General features: G+C 36.7%; 1 protein-coding gene across 7 annotated transcripts in view; it reads left to right on the top strand.

Annotated features, from left to right (window-relative positions):
* OCIAD1 (OCIA domain containing 1) overlaps window positions 1–17,886 on the top strand; it is a 39,282-nt gene extending 21,396 nt beyond the window's left edge. For all 7 annotated transcript variants that reach the window (XM_036762871.1, XM_036762874.1, XM_036762875.1 and 4 more), the window contains 3 exons: window positions 7,384–7,562; window positions 10,944–11,096; window positions 17,357–17,886. In XM_036762871.1, coding sequence (XP_036618766.1) covers window positions 7,384–7,562; window positions 10,944–11,096; window positions 17,357–17,394 — 370 coding nt within the window. In that variant the 3' untranslated portion in view covers window positions 17,395–17,886. The remainder of the gene's footprint in view (window positions 1–7,383; window positions 7,563–10,943; window positions 11,097–17,356) is intronic.
* The last annotated feature ends 2,930 nt before the right edge of the window (window positions 17,887–20,816 follow it).

Below are 20,816 nucleotides of genomic sequence, written 5' to 3'. Positions count from 1 at the left end.
GTGGGGGACAGCCAGAGAGAATGCCTGGTACAAGGAGATGGAGTTCATGGTGCTGCTAGAGAACCAGTGTCACTGGATTGAAGAGTATATGTCAGGAAGTGAGGAGCCCACCAACAGTGTCTTAGTATGTCTTTCTTCTAAAACCCTTCCATTACTGACTGTTGACATTTGTTTGTCAATTTATAGGGGATGAGGCGAAATCTCATGGTTGTTTTGATTCATATTTGTCTTATTAGTGATTTGGAACATTCTTGCATGTGATTTTGAATATTCTTTAATGTGATTTTTAAAACATGGAAATTCTTTTGAGAACTATTTTTTCATATCATTTGACCACTTATCTATTGGGGAATGGCTGTTAGTCTTATATATATTTATTCATTGTTTATATATATATTTGATACCAACCCTCACTAGAAGAACTTGGTACAAAGATTTTTTTTCCATTCAACCACTTCTCCTTTTATCCTAAGTGTGTTAATTTTGTCTCGGCAGAAACTTTTCCATTTCAAGTAATCAAATTTATCTGTTGTATTTTCTGGGATTGTCTTTATCTCGTTTGGTGAAGAATATATCTCTTACTCGTAGCTTTGAGTGACATATGATTTGTTTCTCTTTTTACTTTTTTACAGTAAAGTATATTAAGGTTAAGTACCTGTTTAGAATGTATTGTAGAATATGGTTTAAGCTGTTGTTGGTCTTGGCCTAATTTCTGCCAAACTGCTTCGGATTTCTCAGTTTTTTTAATCAAATAAGGAGTTTGTTTACCTAGGTAATTTGTTTGCAACTTACCAAACATTGGGTTATTGACTTCTATTGTTTCTGATATTCCCTTGTCTAATGTGTTTCACTGATCCATATATCTATTTTTTAATTAATACCAGATAGTTTTGATGATTGATGCTTTACAATATAGTTTGAGGTGTGGAAGTGCTATTCCCTATTCCTCCCTACTTCTTTTCATCATTCCTCTTGACATTCTAGATCTTTAGTTTTTCCAAATGAATTTTGCTATTATTTTATCAAGTTCTATGAATTATCCCCTTGGTTATTTATTTGGTATAGTATTAAAATTTTATTTATAATTAGTTTTGGTACTGTTGTCATTTTTGTTACATTGATGTGGCCTAGTCATGAGTACTTAATATTTCTCCAGCTATTTAAGTTCTTTATTTCTTTTGGGGGATTTTTTTTTTGAGGGGGAAGGCTATGGCATTCCTGAAACTTTTCGTTTAGGGGCTATTCTCAGGATGAGATGGATGGATTCTTTTTATCTTTGCCTTCTGAATCTGGGCAGTTTTCATATGTTAGTTTTTGAAATATAATCTTTAAGCTTTTTATTTTTTAAAATCATTGTTTCTAGGTCAGTTGTTTTTTATGTCATCTATCTTTTCTGGGGGGGGCGGTCTTTTGATGTTGTAATATTTCTTTCTGTTTCATGGAGTCATTGGTTTCTGTTTGGTCTATTCTGATTTTATTCTTCCAGTTCTTTCTGAAGAGCTTTTTTGTTTTTTCAATTTTTTTTCTTGCTTTATTTTTTCTAGGTATTTTGTGGAATTTCTAGATATTTTCATGGAAGATCTAATTTTCTCTTTTTAGGCTCTGCTTACAATTGCTATGGAATTAGATTTGCAAAAATTTTTGGTACTGGCTTGTGTTTTCTTTAATTTTCTCATCTCCAACTTTAGTTCCTGAATTAAAGTGTTGTGCCAGGGCCAGGCTTCGTCCTTTGCTGTACTTTGGATTCGGTGTTTAGACCACAGCTATTCTTTCCCTGGTTTCCTAATGTTTCTGTGATGACCTCCACCTCCTAGGGTTAGGCCTCCCTAGATCTTTTAATTTCAGAATATTGTCAGTTGTATGGCCCTCTGGCGTCTCTGGACAGAGTGCTGGGGACTAGTGCCTGGGTTGTCTTGATTGGTGTCAGCTGTCGTCAGCACTGTGCTAGTCACGTCATCTAAGATTTTCTCAGAGGAGCATTTTGCTCTGGCTGCTTCTAGACAGAGATTTCTTCTAGGCTCCATGTGTCAGGTCCCTGGTTTCACTGACTCTGGTAGAGGTGCCCCCTTGCTCTTTTATCCCTGGGCTTCTGGCTGACCTCTTGTGGTGGAAGAAATCAATTAGTTTTTTCAGTTGATTTAATTGAATTCAATTGATTGAATTTTCAGTTGTTTGGTAATTATTCAGTCTGGTGTAAACCTAAGAGTGCTGGAGTAAGTATGTGGGAGGTAGCCTGCCTCCTATTCAAGCAGCCATTTTTGGCAGGAATTTATTGTATAATTGTATAAATATATTTGTATAAATGATTCTTCGAAATATATATTTGTATAAGTGATTCTTCAAAAATTTCATGTAGTTGGGAAAGTAGGAACAGTTGTTGATATTTTATCTATTGCTTTTTTGGTATTAATAAGTTCCAAAAATTTTTCCCCATAATTTTGTATCTTCTCCTCTTTGAAATGATTTGTGTGTTAATCCTTCAATATCTTCACAATTGTGTTACATCCAGCATTAATCTCCTTTACTTGGTCTAATTCATCCAGCTGCTTTTCCTGTCTTCGTTTTCTTAAATGCCTTTTCTTCTTCTATTAGCTCATCTTGGACTATGATGTTAATATCCAAATATGATGGCTTGATGATGAAAAGTTTTTTTCATAAAAATCTTTGCAAATCTTTTCCATTTTTCCTGTTTGTTGTCTTCCCGTTTTCTAAGTGTCCTCAGAATGTCTTTGCTTAGTTGAGTCTCTTGCTAAGCTTTTTTTGAAAACTGTTTGTATTCTCTTCTAGCTTTGATGTTTTGATGTGATCCTGTTTATAATCTTCCCTTGATCTATTAAGAGTTTATTTTCTAAACTAGTGGTGACTGGGGCTATCCACTAGACTAAAATGTGTGACTCATTTGCTGACTAAATTGTTTTCTAAATTTGTTGAAACTTTCTGTTATGCCAGTTGATCTTCATCAGTCAGTCAGCTAGTGGGGATACAAAGAAAAGTGATACAATCCTTGCCCTCAAGGAACTTATGTTTTATTGGGCAAAGCAAGACTATTTAAACATACAGAGTGAATATATACAAATAAATAGAAGGTAATTATGTACAAGGTAGTTACAGGAAAAGTGTGGAAGAAAGTCTGATGAGATCAGAAAATGCTTTGTGTAGAAGGTGGTACTTGATCTATCCTGGAGGAAGAGAGCATTCTCTGAACCAGAGATGAAAAAGGAATGCTTTGAAGGCATAAGGAAAAACCAGTGTCAAAGCATGGGAACAGGAGATGGAGGGCCGTGTTAGAGGAACAGGAAAAAACCAACTTATCGGGAGTGCGGTGTGAGAAGAAGATATATAATGAGGTTAGAAAGACAAGTTGGGACTAGGTTCTAAAGAATTTTAAAAATCAAACAGAAGTATTTATATTTTATCCTGTTAGGCAATATGGAGCCACTGGAATTTACTGAATGAGAGAGTGAAGTAGTCAGTTTTCACTTTTAGCAGGTCTGTGGAAGATGAATTAAAGGGAGGAGAAACTTAAGGCAGGAAAGCCAATGAGGAGGCTGTTTTACTAGTCCAGGTGAGATGTGGCAAGGCCCGAAATAAGGAGGTAGCTTTGTGTGTAGACAGGGCTCAGATGTTCCAAGTAGATACAGCAAGATTTGGCAACTGATTGGAGAAATGGGGTAAGAGAGAATGAGGAGTCTAGGATTTCTGTTTGAAGACTAGTCTGCATTCCTCTGTTGGTTACTCATTTCTCATTCGTAATTTGTTTGAATAGGTCAAGATTGAATTGTTTCAATTATCTGTCATCTCTTTGCATTTTTATTCTTTTAGGTTTTTATCAAATTGCATCTTTGTTCTACTAGTAAGTCTACATAAATGTATGCAGTGGTTTTCAGCACTGACATCAGTAATTAGTGTTTTCCTATCCATTAAAATATAATCAGTTACTTTTTTTTATTGCTATTCGATGTCCTTTGCCTACCAGTTCTTTTCTTCATTAAATTATCAGTAATATTTATAGAAGCACAAGGCTTTTGTAGTTGACTCATCTTTTGCCCTTCTCAATCCTTTTTCCTAAACCATGTTTTCCAGTGTATTTCTCTTCATCTTCATATATTCCCACGTTTGCCTTGAAGTTATCAAATATCAAAGTATGTATTGATATAATTGGAGGAGGGGGATTATCAAGTTCATTTAGAATTCTCTCCCCTTTCATCCCCTATAAGAGATGTTGGTGCATGACCCACAATTGTTTTTATGGATGTCTTTCTGCAAATATCTATCATGAGCAAGGCAATACAAAATATGTTCCATTATATGATGTCTCTTATTGCCTTTGGGCAATAAAATGAGATAATATTTGTGGAGAACTTAGCACAGTGCCTGGCACAAAGTAGACACTTAATAAGTGCTTATTCTCTCACTCCTGCCCTTTGGAAGCCTGATAAACTAGTTCCTTTATTTTCTAAAAGAAAAACCCATGCACCTTCCTTTAGTAACTTCTAGTTTTGTTTATAATGAGAGCATTAAGATCAAGATAATTCATTTCTTCAGTACTTCCTCCACTCATTGGTGATTGGAAGAGAATCTCACAGTTTATAGACAGTCTAAACACTGTGATTCTTATCACTTTGTTCTTTTCCATGACATCGTCACTGTCACTGCATAAGTAGAAAGGGACTGCAAAGGAAGGAGCACCATTTGTATTTTTCTTTGTTTCGTGGATTATTGTGGCCAAATAATTCATCACCCAACACTTACTGGTGATGCACCCCTTCCATATTTAGTTAAGCTCAAAAAGCTTTCTCACATCCTCAGAAAGTAGATGCAGTCTTTTCCCAGGACTTTTTTCAGATTGTTAGGAACTTTTAGCTTGTGTTGAACTTGCATAGTCATTAAGAACTCTGAGTAGCCTCCATGCCATGATAAAACATCAAAGTAGGACTTTTTAGTGGATAACTTTAGTGTCATTTCAAAGTGAATTGGTATTTTATACATCCAGTAGCATTACAATTGAAAACTAGTATTTACGTGTGAGATAGTTTTTATTCATTTGCAGCAATTATGTTTGCTTATGTATAGAAAGGAAAAAAAAAACATTTTGACCCCAGCTTAGGAACCATTGGCCTAGCTAGAGTTCAAGGCCTTTCATCGTCTGGCTTCCATGTAGCTTTCTGTAGTGTTTTGGGGTTTCAAAACAACCTCTCAACAGCCTTATCCCAACAATCTTAGTATTTATACTATTCTAGATAATATAAATATTATCACCACTTTGTAAGTGAAGGAATGATATTTTAAGTAAATTGCTTAAGGTCACATAGCTAGTGTTAGAGACAGGACTTGGTGCTAATTCTTCTGCTTCTCCATCTGATATACAGTGAAAAGTATGCTGGATTTGGAAACAAGAGGATCTGGGTTTGAATTCTTCTTCTTCCACTTCTCTTTGGGCCTTGATTCCTCGTCTCTAAAGTGAGGAGGTTGGACTGCATGGCTTTTAAGTTCTGTCTAGCTCTAAATCTATGATTTACATACTATTTCCTCTAAGTACTCAGGGGCCTCACGACTTGTTCCACACTTTCCCTACCCTGTGCCATTGCCTATACTTTTAACTCCATCTCAGATATCTTTTTCTCCATATCTCCATATTGACTATCTCCTCATCTTTCAAAGTTCAGCTCAAATGCTGCTTCCTTTGTGAAAAGTTATCGGCATAAAGATTTTTTCCCTTATATTCATACAGATTTTTATAATCTTTCTGTGCTTAGAGTAATTCTGATTTATATTATCTTTGACTCTGTATATGTCCTTTCTCTTAAAAACTGTGTGCTCTTTAGGCCTGAGAAGTAGGCCTTATTTACATTATTATCTCTTCTGGTACCCAGTGTATTACAGATAGTAGTCATTCATAAATGTTGACCAAATGGAGAAATATATGTGTGAATAATATGCTAATTCAAAAAGCTACCCTCAGAATTTCTGTCTCTACTCTGAGCTCACTGGCTGCCTATCATTTCATAATGCCTACCAACCCTTTAACCAAAGACCAGGAGGCATCTCTCCCTGCCCCTCACCCGCAAATAAATAAATAAATGGTGTGAATTGATATAGGTTAATCTATACATTTTTTTGTGCTTATTTATGTATTTATTCTGTGCTTACTATGCACCAGGCACTGTGGTGGACAGAAGGACAAAAACAGAATTCTCTTTGGTTAGTAGGATTTGGCATATTAGTTTTGTTAAGTACCGTAATAAATCTCACCAAAAGAATATCATTATTACATTGATCAATAATTGTCATCATCATTACTAATTACAAACATTTCTCAACACACATTTCCTGCCATCTGTGGAGCCTTGGATTAGAGGGGTATACTGCAAGGGCATCCCTTCTAGAGATTTACTGTTTGTTTAGTTGAGGAGACAGTTATAAAAAGTTATACAATAGCAGCTGACATTTGTATAGTATTTTACATATGTTATCTCATCGGAACTTTTTGCAAACCCGTGAGAAGAGCAGTCCTGGTCTTGACCTCATTTTGTAGATGAAGAAACTGTTAATATTATCAACAGAGAAGCAATCCCCTTCAGTGCTTCCATGAATGAATCAACTCCTACTGGTGTTACTGATGTCAAGAGACTGTCCCTGTATCACATAGCTAGTAAGTAGCAGAGCTGGATTCAAATCTAAACCTTCAAACACCTAATTCAGTGTTTTTGACACTGTACCAGCATAGGCTAAAGACTACATGAATGATAGTGACAAGTGCCACAGAGGTTCAGAAGAGTCAGTTGGTTCTAGAATTGGTGTCATCTGTGGAACTCATCTGTTAGTTTTGGTTTTTGGTTTTTGCAGGGGAGAAGGCAGGGCAGTTGGGGTTAGGTGTCTTGCCCAAGGTCACACAGCTAGTAAGTGTGTCAGGTGTCTGAGGCCGCATCTGAACTCAGGTTCTCCTGACTCCAGGGCCGGTGCTCTACTCACTGAGCCACCTCACTGCCCTGGAACTCATCTGTTTTATAAGATTTGATTTAGTCATATTAGTAAAGTATGTACCAATAATGTTATTATATAGAACTGGACCTAATTTTTAGTTAGTATTTTTCTTCCCAGAGTTCTAGAAAATTTAACTTTACAACTGGCTCATAAATCCCGGTAATTAATAGATTAGTATTTGATACCTGTTATGTTTCCCATTTAAAGTGTTAATGTTTGGGGAGTATTAGGTTAGAGATACCATTTATTTTTAATGTCTTAGTACTAAAGACACATTTGATTATATTGTTTAAAATTACTATATTAAAAACTTTTCATCCACATTCTTTTAAAAATAAGATAATTGTTCTGGGACACTAACATATCACTATTTTTTTTCATCGTGGTTTCATTTCTCAGGTATTTTTCACAGAAGCCAGGATTTGAGTCAAAAATAACTGAGCATTCATCTTCCGGAACATCTCCTACCTCTGAAAGCAGTGCAAAAGAAGGTCCTTTTCCTCCTTATGAACCAATCCCCTTCAGTGCTTCCGTGAATGAATCAACTCCTACTGGTATTACTGATTATAAAGCACGAGGTATAATTTATGTTGAAATGAATTTCATTATTTTATAATTCAATTTGTAATAATCTTTAGTTGATAAAAATAATGTGCTTTTACAATAATTTTTAATTTATGAAGTTTTCATATCCATTTTTTCACTTGACCCATAGAGGTAGGTATCACAAGTATTATTACTACCATTTGATAGAAGTTAGCAGCTTGATTTTAATAGTAGCAGGAAATTTACTGCAGAAATACTCTAATTCTATATATTTTTTAACTTATAATTTTTTAGTTTCCAAAAATATTATTACATGCCCACAGGTTTTAGAATTTTATTAGGCAGCATTTCTACAGTTTTCATAGCTGCCAAAAATTACTTCTTGATCTACCCTTTTGGTACTGAATTTTTCTAAAAAAGAATTTGTATTAATGGGTTTTGTTTTTACGTAACCTATATTTCTCATTGTTTTTCTTCCCTGACATTGGTAGTGAATTAGGTTTCATAAATTTTGAATCTTCTCTTTTGCTCTACACTTTCCCATTTTATAATTTCATCAGCTTTTATAGGTTCAGTAATCATCTCTATGCTGATGACTCCTAAATCTATATTGTTAACCTCAATATCTCTCTCATGAATTCTAGTCCTACATCTCCAACAGTTTGCTGGAGTGTTTCACGTTTTGTAGCTTCTAATTATAAAGCACTTGAGACAAATATATTGTTACCCTTTGAGGCAAATATATTGTTACCCTTTGAAGAACATTTTGTAAGTGGGCTAACAAACATTTCCTAAACCATTTCTGAGAAAATCTTGTGGGCTATGCAGTGTAAATAGGTGTTCTATGAGAAGCAGTATGGTGAGTGGGCAAAAGTGTGAGATTTTGTTTCAGAAGACCTCATTTTGAATCCCTCCTTTACCACTTAACCATGTATGTCTTTGGACAATTCACTAAACCTCTCTGGGTCTTAGTTTCCCCATCTGTAAAATGAGGAGGTTAGATTGGATGACATCAAAGATCAAATGCAGGCCTAAGTCTATGAACTCTTTATCCTGTGTCTGAAATGAAACGGATTATCTTTTTTTTTCTATACCCTCCTCTCTTCCAAACTTCCTATTTCTCTACAGAGCACTGTTCTGTAGTAATCTCACTTCAGATCTGAGGCCCTGAATCTTAAGAAACTTGCCTAAGTTTACATAGCTAATTGGTGGAAGAGTAAGGATTATTAGAACTCAGGTCTCCTGATTCTTTCTTTTGATAAACCGGCCTCTAGTCTTGACTTTGACCAGTAAACACCAATGTGCATCCTAGGTCTGGGCCCCTTCTGGGAGCCTTTCTACCTCCATTGGACCTACCTGAGCTTGTCCTACACTGGGATGCCTTTTGAGAAATGGCTCATCAAAACATAGAGTAGGACCTTTGTGAGGAAATGTCAACATAATAAGAATAAGAAAACATTCACCAACTCTTCAGTACCTACTATGTACAAAGCACTGAGCTAAGGGAAAGAAAAGAGACTGTAGCTTTACCATGTGTATTTTAATGCATTTTATAAACCTTTTTTTGTTTTGAAAAGTGTTTAATTAGGCCTTGCTGCTGAGCTCCTAAACAGAGTCATCATTTATGAAGTACATCTTTTTTTTGTTACCCTGACTTTTTCAGTTGTTTTCAAAATAAATCATATACCCTTTTTTGTCTTCAAAGCAACTTGGAATAGTGTCTTAAGAATTACATAAAAAGTAATTCAGGTTATTTGCAATGTGTAATTTTGGTAACAAAAAATTCTGTAGAAATGTATATAGACGGTTTCCCTTGATTTTTGTTGAACTATTTTGAATTTGCCCTGAGGGAATATCTCAGAGGTGAAGTGCTTGCCTTTATTTTGCTCTGTCAGTGAGTACTAATTGTAATCACTCCCTCTTCTTTTAAACTATTACTTATCTTTGGGATAATGTATCATACTAATGTTTTCAGAACTGGCTTCTGGGGGAGGTAAAGTTATAAGTGTTGGCTTTTACTAGAATCATTTTGCAGATTTCCTGATAAAAATATGAGTTTAGATGACACCTCTTTGTGGTTCCACCTCATCTTTGGCATGCATTTTGAAATGAAGTAAACAAGAAAAAAAAATTGTTCTTGAAGACCCCTTGTTGGGATTAGTATTATTTTGACTATATATGTATGTGTGTATGTGCGTGCCCACATACATGTATGTATATATGTATACACACAATGCACATGTACCTGTATGTGGGAGCTTTATATGTATACATAAACACAAAATACGCAAGTACATATTGCATGTTAGACTTAGCTATGGGCTAGAAATTCTAAAATTATGAATTCTCATTTGGCTTTGGATTACTGAGCAAACCTAATTACTCCCAGGTATAAAATTTTTCACCTTTAAAAGTTGTACATTCTATTCCCTATACGTAGCCAGTAAGTACTAGTTGATTATCCAAAATTGGTGGCAGTTTATCTCTGAGGTATCTTATGGAATTAATAGTAAAAGTGATCAAAAAATATTTAATCCAGGGTTCTTAAAGTTATTTTTTGTGTCATAAACCCCTTTGGCCATTTTGTGAAGCCTATGGACCCCTTCTCAGAATAACGTCTGTTGTTTACATTCATAATTGAAGAAAATGGTAAATTGCAGTTAGAGGTAAGTGAAAACAAAGATGTAAATTTTTCCCCAACTCAGTTAACAAACACCCTGAAATCTTTCCACAGGTGGGTCTGTGGACCCCAGGTTACGAACCCCTATATTAAATACATAGAAATGCTAGGTAGTTATAAAAGTGAATAGCTAGGGGCAGCTAGGTGATGCAGTGAGTAGAGCACCGGCCCTGGAGTCAGGAGGACCTGAGTTCAAATCCGGCCTCAGACACTTGATGCATTTACTATCTGTGTGACCTTGGGCAAGTCACTTAACCCCAATTGTCCTGCCCTTCTGCAAAAAAAAAAAGTCAAAAAAAAGTGAATAGCTAGATATGTATAAATGCATACTTACTTTGTCTTTGCTTTAGTTCATATCTTTTTTTGATAAGTCATACTTTCTCTTTAGTTCTATGTGTAGTCTCAGTCTTTTTCCAGTTCATAACATCTTAAAGAGTTTAAATTGGTGTCTTCTGTGATAATTAAAGTCTGGTTTTTCCTGGTAGACTTAATCTGTATAGTTACAGACTTTGGCTTTAAGCTTCAAAATAAGCTAAACAGTTTTAAAAGGGTTAGAGGAACTGATTTTCCTCTTGGTTACTTTTTTTAAAATGTGATATATTTCAAAAGCATAGTGGCAAAAACTTGAACTGTTTATTTGCTATAATGCATGATCAGATGGGACTTGTCATTTGAGTTGCATTGCATTTATACTGTGCCTTGCATGATCATTTATCTCCTTTCCTTGTTTTAGAGCCTGATACAACTATGGAAGAAAGTCCTAAGAAAAAAGTTGTTACATATGAAGAATTAAGGAATAAGAACAGAGAAACCTATGAAGTAAATTTGTCACAAAAAGGTGACGCCCCACTCAGATCTGTGCAGGAAAGACCACCTAAAAAACAAGGTGCGGTAGCTATTGGGTACTCATTATTCCTAGTGGCATTGTTAGTTGCAGCATTAGCTTTACCATTTGTTATGTTTTTTAATTTCTTGGAACTTAAATTTTATAAATTAAAGTTAATTTTTAAGACTGTGAATATTACATTTTAAATTAAAATTTGATTGTATTAAAATTTAATAGTTCTTAGTATCCCAAACTTCACTGTATTTTAACTTAAATTACTTATGAAAGTAGTTACTGACTCAAAAAGAAATAAGATTTTCTCACAAGCATACCAGAACTTAAGCAGCAGTATGGCACAGCAAATAGTGATCCCCTAAGAATTAGGCTGACCATTGGCAATTCCCTAACCTCCCAGTGCTCTAGGTTACTCTGTAAGTTACAGATGAGTTGCTAGTTTGCACCGTTAGAGGAAGTTTCCACAATGGGAGTTTCCACAACTGTAGAAATTACATGTCTATACCATGATAGAGCTTAGAAATACAAATGACAGTTGTCTCCTTCAGTGTAATCCCCTTAGGAGTCTACATGCTTATTTCAACAAACATTTGTTGCTTGTTATGCTCACTGTGTGCCAGGCACAGGGGATACAAAGAAAATCAAAAATAATCCCTGCCTTCAAAGAGTTCATTCTAATGGGGGAGAGAACATATAAACAATTCTGTACAGACAAATATATACAGGATTAGTTAGAGGTAATCTGAGAGGGAAGGTACAAGCACTAAAGGGGACTGGGATAGGCATTGCAGAAAGTGGGATTTTAGCTGAGTCTTGAAGGAAATCAGGAGGCGAAGATGAGGGAGAGGATTCCAGGCATGGAGAACAGACAACCAGTAAAAATATTGGGAGATGGGGTGTTGTAGGTGCGTGTCACTGGAATGTATGTGGAGAGGAATAAAGTGTAAGTAGACTAGAAAGATAGGAAGAGTCCAGTTTATGGAAGGCTTTAAAAGCCCAAAGCAGAGGCGGTGACCTCTAGGGAAGATTATTTTGATAGCTAAGTAGAGGATGAACTGAAGTGGGGAGAGATTTAAAGCAAGAAGGCTAACCAAAAAGGCCCTTGTAATAGTCCAGGCAAGAGGTGATGGGCCTGTGCTGGGGCAGAGACAGTGTCAATGGAAAGAAGGAGGCGTATATAAAAGGTGTTATAAAAATAGAATCAAACAAGCTAGAACAACAGTGCTGCACCAGCACACAGGAGGGCTGCTAGCACAGGCTCTTTGATCTGCTTTTCTAAGGAAAGCAACTTTAAGGGGTTTACAATCTTACTTTAATTAAATATACATGTATCCTTCACTTAGTTCATGGGGAAAAGGTCAGCACCCTGAACTTCAGGGCAAATACAAACAGAAATTACAAACAGAGAAAATAACACAAATCAACAGACAGGCTTCTGTCTGACCATAGCAATACATACATAGTTACTAGAGAGAGAGAGAGAGAGAGAGAAGTGTCAACATCTGGGTTTTCAAAGCCGGGAGGGCTCCTTAACAGATACCCAGAGTCTTATCTGGTGAAATCACAGGAATGCTTTTCCAATGAGTAAGCTGCCAGCAAAATGCTAACCTCAGAATATATATATACTTCTTCAGGGTCAGAGGGTGTCGCAACCATGTGGTTCAAACTCATGTGACTTAGGCTTTCTTGTGACTTAAACAGGTCATCAAAGACTTATCAAAGGCAAGGCTCAGTCAAAGGCACTTGATTACCTTAGTGCTGGGAAGCACTTCAAAAGAAAAAACAGTAAAAAGTCCCCACTTTGCTTGCCATTACACAAGCCTTGGCAACAAATTGGATAAGGGGATGAGCCAGAGAGAAGTTGAGGATGACACCTAGGTTGTAAGCCTGTGGGGGGGGGCGCAGGGATTGGGAAGACTGGGAGAATGGTGATGTTCTTGACATTAATAAAGAAGTTTAAAAAGATGAGAGGATTTGGTTGGAGGGGAGGGGTAGGAGATAATGAGTTTAGTTAAATTTAATAACAAATGTTGGATCTGACAAGGGTCATGAGAGAGGTGGGGCCGTATAAAAAGATCCAAGAATCATCTGAAGAAGAGATGATAATTGAATCCATGGGATCTGGTGAGATCATCAAGTGAAGTAGTGTAGAGGGAGAAGAAAAAAGAGGGCACAGGACAGAGCCCTATGAGACACCCATGGTTAACAGGTTATGACCTGGATGAAGATCCAGCTAAGGAGACAGAAGAGGAGTGGTCTGCTAAAGAGGAGGAGAACCAGGAAAGGGAGATCTTAAAACCTAGTAAGAAAAGGAATATTAAGAAGAAGAGGGTGATCCACAATGACAGAGGCCACAGAGAGGCCAACGAGGATGAGGATGGAGAAAAGGCCATTAGATTTGGCCATTAAGTGATTGTTAGTAACTTTGGAGATTGCTAGCAATTTCTGTTGAATGATGAAGTTAGAAGCCAGCCTATAAAGAGTTAAAAAGAGAGTGAGAAGAAAAGAAGGGGAGGTACTTATTGTAGATAGTATTTTCAAGTAGTTGATCCACAAGAGAGATAGAGGATGTGAGTGGGAACGGATGGATCAAGTGAGGGTTTTTTGAGGATGGGAAGACAAGGGCATGTTTGTTGGTAGGAGGGAGACAGCCAGTAGAAAAAGAGATTGAAGATAAATGAGAAAGATGAGTTGATACTGAGGTCAATCTGCTGGAGGAGACAGGCTGGAAAGGGATGACTTGCATGTACAGAGAGAGGGATCTGCCTTGGCAGGGAGAAGGGTTGCCTTTGTAATATGAGATGGGTGAAGGAAAAAATGTCAGAAGTCATGTTAGTAGTATGAGATGAGGAGGGGAGAAAAGGGAACTCTTGGCAAATTACTTCAATTTTCCCAGTGAAATACGAGGCAAATATGAGCTGAGAGTGGGTAGAGGGTGTCCCATGGGAGGTTTGGTAAGGATGAGAAGGTTTGGTAAAGTTGCTGTGGTAAAAGGTGTTAATGAATTGGTTAGGAATCATTTTGCTGCAGCGAGGACCCAGTTTAGATGAAGCAGGAATTTGTAGTGGACCCAGTTAGCATAGTTTGTGATTTTTCCCTAGCTTTGTTTAGCAACACATGAATAAGAGAGGCAGCAGGAATTGGTGGGAGTAATCCAAGACTGACTTGACAGGTCAAGATTGGCAGTGGGATCAGGAGCAGAGAGGTTAGTGTAGAGTTGAACTGGTTCACCAAAGGGTCAAGATGGAGAAGAGAAAAGATTGTAGCCAATTCAGGGGTGATGGCCTGGAAAAGATGGAGAGGTTGAGGGGCTGGAGGTATTAGTGAGAAGAAAGAATAGGATTAGGGACTATAAAGCAGAGAAAGAATAATAAAATATTATAAGATAAAGGAATTCAGGGTTATTGAACATGGAAGTGCTTATAGGTAATGACAAGATCAAGGGTGTATAACCATCTCTGTCTAGCTGTGAGGTGGAGTAGAGAAGTAGATCATCAGAAGTGAGGACCTGGAAAGTTCAGGTGCTTGAGGGGATATCAGTATGCAGGAGTTGGGGTGGAAAGTCTGTGTGAGTCACACACTGAACTCATGGAGGAAAGGAGAATGTCTTGGGCATTGATTACCAATCTTGATAAATATGGATCGATCCTTTAAAGAGGAGGAGGAGGTAGATGGAGAGTCTTGAAGTGGCATTGGGGAGCATGGAGTGTTTTGACGCCACCATAAGCAGTGCGTCAGGCGGTATGAGTGAAAGTGTGACCTGTGCTCAAGGTAGTGACCAGGGATGCCATTTTGTCAGGAGGGAGATTGAAGGAGTTTGTTTGATTGTGGCTGTTGTACAAAGCATTTTGTTTTGTTTTTTAACTTTTTTTTTAAGTGCCCACAGCACATTCTTTTGCACATTCTGAGTTGGTTGTCCTTTGAGTGGATGTGATTTTTTTTAAATTGCTCATTTGGAGTTAAGGCTGGCTGAGATGAATGAGAACCCTGGGCACAGCCAATTTAGGACTATAAAGCAATCAGTTTGACTGGAACTCTGAAGATGTTTTGAGCCATGGCAGTGACATGGAAAAGTATATGGTTTCCTGTGATGATTTGAAAAGGACAAGACTTTTCTGGACATGGTCATTCTAATATAGATCTTTTTAAAAGTTTCATAGTCATATCTAATGAGCTACAATTTCTGTATCGTAAGTGTGTCATCTAGTTCTTCATTTTAGACACAAGTGGACAAACTGTTTGCGTTTATTTTAACCTTTAGTTCTTCCTCTAGCTTCTGGGCATTGCACAAAGCAAATGAAACAATCACACTTACTGGTCAAAACAAATTAGTCCTTATTTGGGGCATATTTTAAATAGCATTGTTCTCTCAAAATAGAATGACATTGCTCTTTTTTTGAGTTGTTTTCACAGTGCAGAATTTGGTGTTTTTTAAGTTGTGGAATTTTTTTTTAAGGATGTGTCATTGTTTTCAGAAGTTTACTATTCTGTTTTATAAATTAAAGAAAGGAAGGAAAAGGTTCTTGGCACTGAACTTGAGTCATTTCTGGATGGGCAAACATAGCTTCGTAGCAGAGAATTCCAAGCAGTTATAAAACATCAGCACTCTTATTTTCCATTAGTTCTTTAAAATTGTCATTATCTAGGTACAGGCTTGCCCCAAGTTTAAGACAGTTTTATTATTCAATTCAACTAATGCTTGTTTGGTGTTTTCTATATATGTTCAAGGCACTGTCCAGATTTATAAAACAGACAAATTAAAGAGTGATAATTCACATTACAAAAGGATTCCTCCCTTAGTAAGAGGATTTAGTTAATTTAAGTAGAAAAATTCCCAATGCATTTCAAATATGAATAATTTCTAAAAGTATTATTTTCATGCAACTTCTCAGTAACATGTTGTGAAAAGTGAAATATACCTGTGTCTTAAAAAAGAAATCCTGCTCTCAGTTATTAATATAACCCAACATATATACATGTCTCTCTGTAGATAAATAGATAGCAATTTTGGCTTTCTGTGATAACACAGAAAACAACTGTGGTTTCATTGTTATACAGTTCTGTTGGAGATGTGAGGCACTGAGTAATATAAGTATTGTGATATGATTATATGCCAGCTAGCCATTTTAGTAACTAGCTCATCTGTTTTCGTTACTTCTTTGTCTCACTATACTTTTTCCTACTCTTATTTATGCTTTTTTTATTTTGACAGTCATTGAAAATGAATACTTTTTATTTCTTCAATACTGCTTGATAATGAATTTGACCTTTTATCCTCTTCCCTAAGTCCTTATCCCACCCCATCCCACGCAATGGAAATGATTGTTACAGAAGCTGAAAGGACACTGTTACATTGTGTCTACCTTCCCTCTTCTTCCAGCCACCATTAAGACCTTTTTCTGACCAGACCCTTCTACTCCCAACATGGCCCTTGGGAAACTATAATCCAATTGATGAGGGAACATGAGTAATACTATAGTTTAGAATCATATCTGTCATAGGATCGTAGATTTAGAGGTGGAGAGAAGCTTGAAGGCCATTGAGTCCAACCTTTTAATTTTACAGATGAGGAAACTGAGGCTCAGAGGTTAGGTGACTTGTCCAGGGTCATAGTATTTAAGGCAGAATTTGACTCATATCAGCTAATACCATTTAGCTACTTACATTAACAAGCATTTTTAAAGCATCTCCTTATTTACCAGGGACTACCTTAGATTCTAGGGATGCAGGAACAAAAAGGAAATAGGCCTTGTTCTTGAGGAGCTTCCAGTTCATTTTAGGGGAGGCCACATTTAAGAATGTAACATAGGTATAGCTGGGATGAACCTTAAAGAGTGTCTTCTCCAACCTCTTTATTTTACATATGGGAGAACCTGGGCATAGAGGAAATGAGTGATTTGCCCAAAGTCCCACAGGTACAGAACTAGGATTTTGACCCATTTCCTCTGACTCCCAGTCCAATGTTCTTTCTATTCTGCTGTGTTGTCTATGTTATAGGTTTAGCATACTTTTATGGACCAAAAACCTAACTTTGTCTTTATGACATTGTTTCTGTGTGAAATTTTTTTTTTGAGTTTCAAACAATTGACTTAAGAATAAACTTTTGGAATGCAGCTCACTGGTAAGGTAAGATTGTAATAAAACATTTCATATCAATGTTAGATGTAAATTACTAATTTTCCTGTGCTTCTGGACAAAAGAGGGCAAAAAACACATGGCTTTTCTTTGTTAGCAGATATTTTGAATGGTATTGTTAAATTATAATTCTTTATTTAGAAGTCTCTATTGTGTGCTTAATTTCCTAGGGAAAGTAAACCAATATGGAGATACTTGGGATGAGTGAAAAATTTTGTCATCTACTAAAGAGTCTACTGGATAGAATTTCAGCTAACCAGCATCATCTAGGTGGTCATGAGTGTCTGCGGGAAAGTACAGAAGCAGCCTCCACAGGCATATTTAAAAGAAGAAACTTGGGTTTTAGTAGTATGACTTAACAGGTTTAAATTTAATTATGGACTTTATGGTTACTATTGTATCAGTGTACATACACTGCTTGGGAAACTGGATGAATGAAGGTACTGGACTATGATTTTATAGAGTTGATAAAATCATTTACCAAAATTGGTTAAACTACTCTTAAAAAGTATCATCAAAAGACTGATGGACTGGAATGGGCATAGATAGATCAAGTACTGTATGTGTGTTTGTGCACATATCAGCAAAGCAACCAAAATGTTAAGTATTAAAACCCCATGTGAAAAATTTGCTTTTTTTCCTAAAAGGTTTGCCATGTCTTCAAGTATATCTTGTCAATTAAAGTTGAAAACAATATGCAGCCATTCCTGTATTTATTGAATGTGTGGTTCTGTCTTTGTAGCTTATAGTGAACTTGTGAGCATATTCACAAGTGGATAGAGTTGCATCAGGATATGAAAGAGAGCTTCCAGTCATCCATTTTATTAGAATACTGAATTTGGGATAAGCGGACCTGGGTTGAAACATCAGCTGGATCAGCCACATGTCCTTGGGAAGGTCATGTCCTCTATATTTCCTTATCCATAAAATGAAGGTGCTTGACTAGATGACTCAGCTACTTGCCTTGATCTTAGAACTTTTTTAATAATTTTAAGAGTAAATGTGACTCACCATCAAATGACTGCTCTGACAAATAGGTGTGCAGTGTATTGGAAAGAAATGGCTAAAAGAAAAGGCCAAGCAAGCATATTTCAAAAATAAAACCCTCTATATTGTGCAGGTCCTTTAGGAACAATAATTTGGCACACTCTTACTCTTTGCCATAAAACAAATTTGTGATTCTGTTTCAGGGCAGTTAAAAATGTACTTGTGGTTTCACCACATCCTATTGTTAATCATGTGTAACTACCACATAGGGCACAACTTTTGTTTTTTGCATAAATGTTCCAGTAGTAATGATAATAAAGAAGCTGATGTATTCTGGCAAAGCTTAATTGAGAAATCTCTGAGGGATCCTACCTGTAGTATATTAGAGGGGATGGGAATTACCCCAAAAACTGTGATGGCAGGGGAAACAGGCAATTTGAGATGTATATGAACTTAATTTTGGAATAATTGGCCCAGCCCAGTGGCCTGAAGTCTGCTTCCCTCAACCAGGTGCTGCCCAGGTTTGGGGAGGTTTTCTTTTGGTGGAGAATTAGTATCAGTTAGTATTCCAGGCTGTACTCCACCCCTTCTTGGCACTAATCTTTTGGCCAAGGCACAGTTCCTCACTTCTTATCCCTGTCACCAAGCCTTTCTCCACCAGTGCCAGGCACTTGGTGAATCCTTTATTTTTAAATGAACATGAATCCTTTTCACTATGTACCCAAGGACCCAATTGGCACCTATTGCAACTTTTCCTATAGAATTTAAGTTTAAAAAATAAGGGTGAAAAATGAAAGAGGTAGTCTTTAGTTCACTCTATCTTTTTTCCAGCATTACTAGCAGTTTTTTAACAGTGCTCATACTCTGAGCAGAACCAGGAGAATGTTGCACATTGTGCAATAATCAACTATGATAAACTTAATTCTTCTCAGCAGTACAGGCTGTTTGGAGTACAAACTGCTGTACTCCAAGAGAAAGAACTATGGATTCTCAATGCAGATTAAAACATACTATTTTCACTTTTTTTTGGCCTTTTTTTCTTGTGATTTTTTCCCCCACAACATGACTAATGTGGAAATATGTTTAATATGGCTGTACATGTATAACCTATATCAGATTGCTTGCTGTCTTGGGGAGGGGAAAGTGAAGGAAGAGAAGGAGAAAAATTTGGAACTCAAAATATTAGAAAAATGAATGTTAAAAAATGCCTGTACTCATTCCTGCGATCTCAGGGCTTGAATAGGATGTGCTGTTCTTTGAGTATCTCCAGTTGGAATTCTGAATGCCTTTCTCATAGTAAGATAACATGATGATTATATTGTATGGCATCATTCAAGTCAGTATATAGTTTAGGCCATTTGTCCAATATAGTCTACTAGCCACTAGGGATGTAAAGATGAAGTAAGACGTATACTGTATCCTCAAGGAGTTTATAGCCTAATTTGGGGAAAAGGGAATGAATTCATGCAAATTCATGAGTTTTCTTCTGATTTTCAATCAGGCCCAGACAGTATCTTATACTGGTTTGACTCCTTATCACATTATCCAAACTTCCCTCCTGAAGCTCCTGACTTACCTCACCCTCTCTCTTTTCAGGTGATGACTTGCTTTACTGAGAAATTTGAGAGTATCTGCAGCTCCTTCATCTTTCTCTATACCTTAAAACCTCTATCTTGTCTTTCCCTCTGGTGGCTCTCCTTGGTTTGTAAAGCATTCCTTTCTCTCATTTTCCATCTCTCCACTATCTTTTCCCTCTCTTCTGCTTACAAGCATGACCATAGTTTCCTTATGCTAAAAACTAATTTTGACTTGATTGACTCACTGAAGTATTATTCAACATCTTATCTCTTGCCAAAGTTTTAGAGTAGTTCAACCACTAATTTCAGTTCTATGTCACACTCAAAATTATAACATTTTAAGAAATAGATTGGAACTTGAAGATAAATCATTGAATTTGGAAGTAGAAGGAACTTGGAAGTCATCTACCTTAACCCTCTTATATTACAGATGAGAAAACTCAGGCCTGGAGCAATGAATTGACTTGACCAAGGTCTCATAGATGTTGCATAGCAGAGCATATTCAGCACTATATCGTTCTGGAAATTTAGTGCAAAACCCTCATTTTGTTATGTTGATTTTATTTAACCTATTAAACATTACCCTAATTTCTGGATATATCCCTCCCCCTCCTCTGCCTAGTGATCCGTCTATTCTAACAAATAATAAAAAAAGGAAGGAAGAAAAGTTAGCTAAGTGGGAGAACAATTTCTAGCTCCAAATCCAGTGCTCTTATAAAGTATTGCAAACTTCTCTTACAATCTGTTTTACCTTCTGTTCAACTGAAGCTGCTCTCCAAGGTCTTGATGGCCTCTTCCTTGCCCGATCAGGTTGACATTTTTGTTTATCTTCAACCCTGTAGCAGCATTTGCACAGCTCCTGTCACTCCCTTTCCCCGCAACCATTCTTATACTCTCCTCTAATGGCTTCTGAATTGGCTGTAGTGGTTCTCCTCATACCTGCCCATCTGCTCAGGCTTCTTCACTGGTCTATTTTTTTCCTCCCTTGGAAACATCTAAAATGGACCTCCCTCAAACATATGCTTGCTGTAATCCTCTTCATTAAAAACCCAGTTCAGGTGTCTCC

The sequence above is a fragment of the Trichosurus vulpecula genome, chromosome 6, assembly GCF_011100635.1.
Source record: "Trichosurus vulpecula isolate mTriVul1 chromosome 6, mTriVul1.pri, whole genome shotgun sequence".
NCBI classification, from domain to species: Eukaryota; Metazoa; Chordata; class Mammalia; order Diprotodontia; family Phalangeridae; genus Trichosurus; species Trichosurus vulpecula.
Note: the sequence above shows the minus strand (reverse complement) of the source record. Positions and strands in the feature narration are given on the sequence as shown.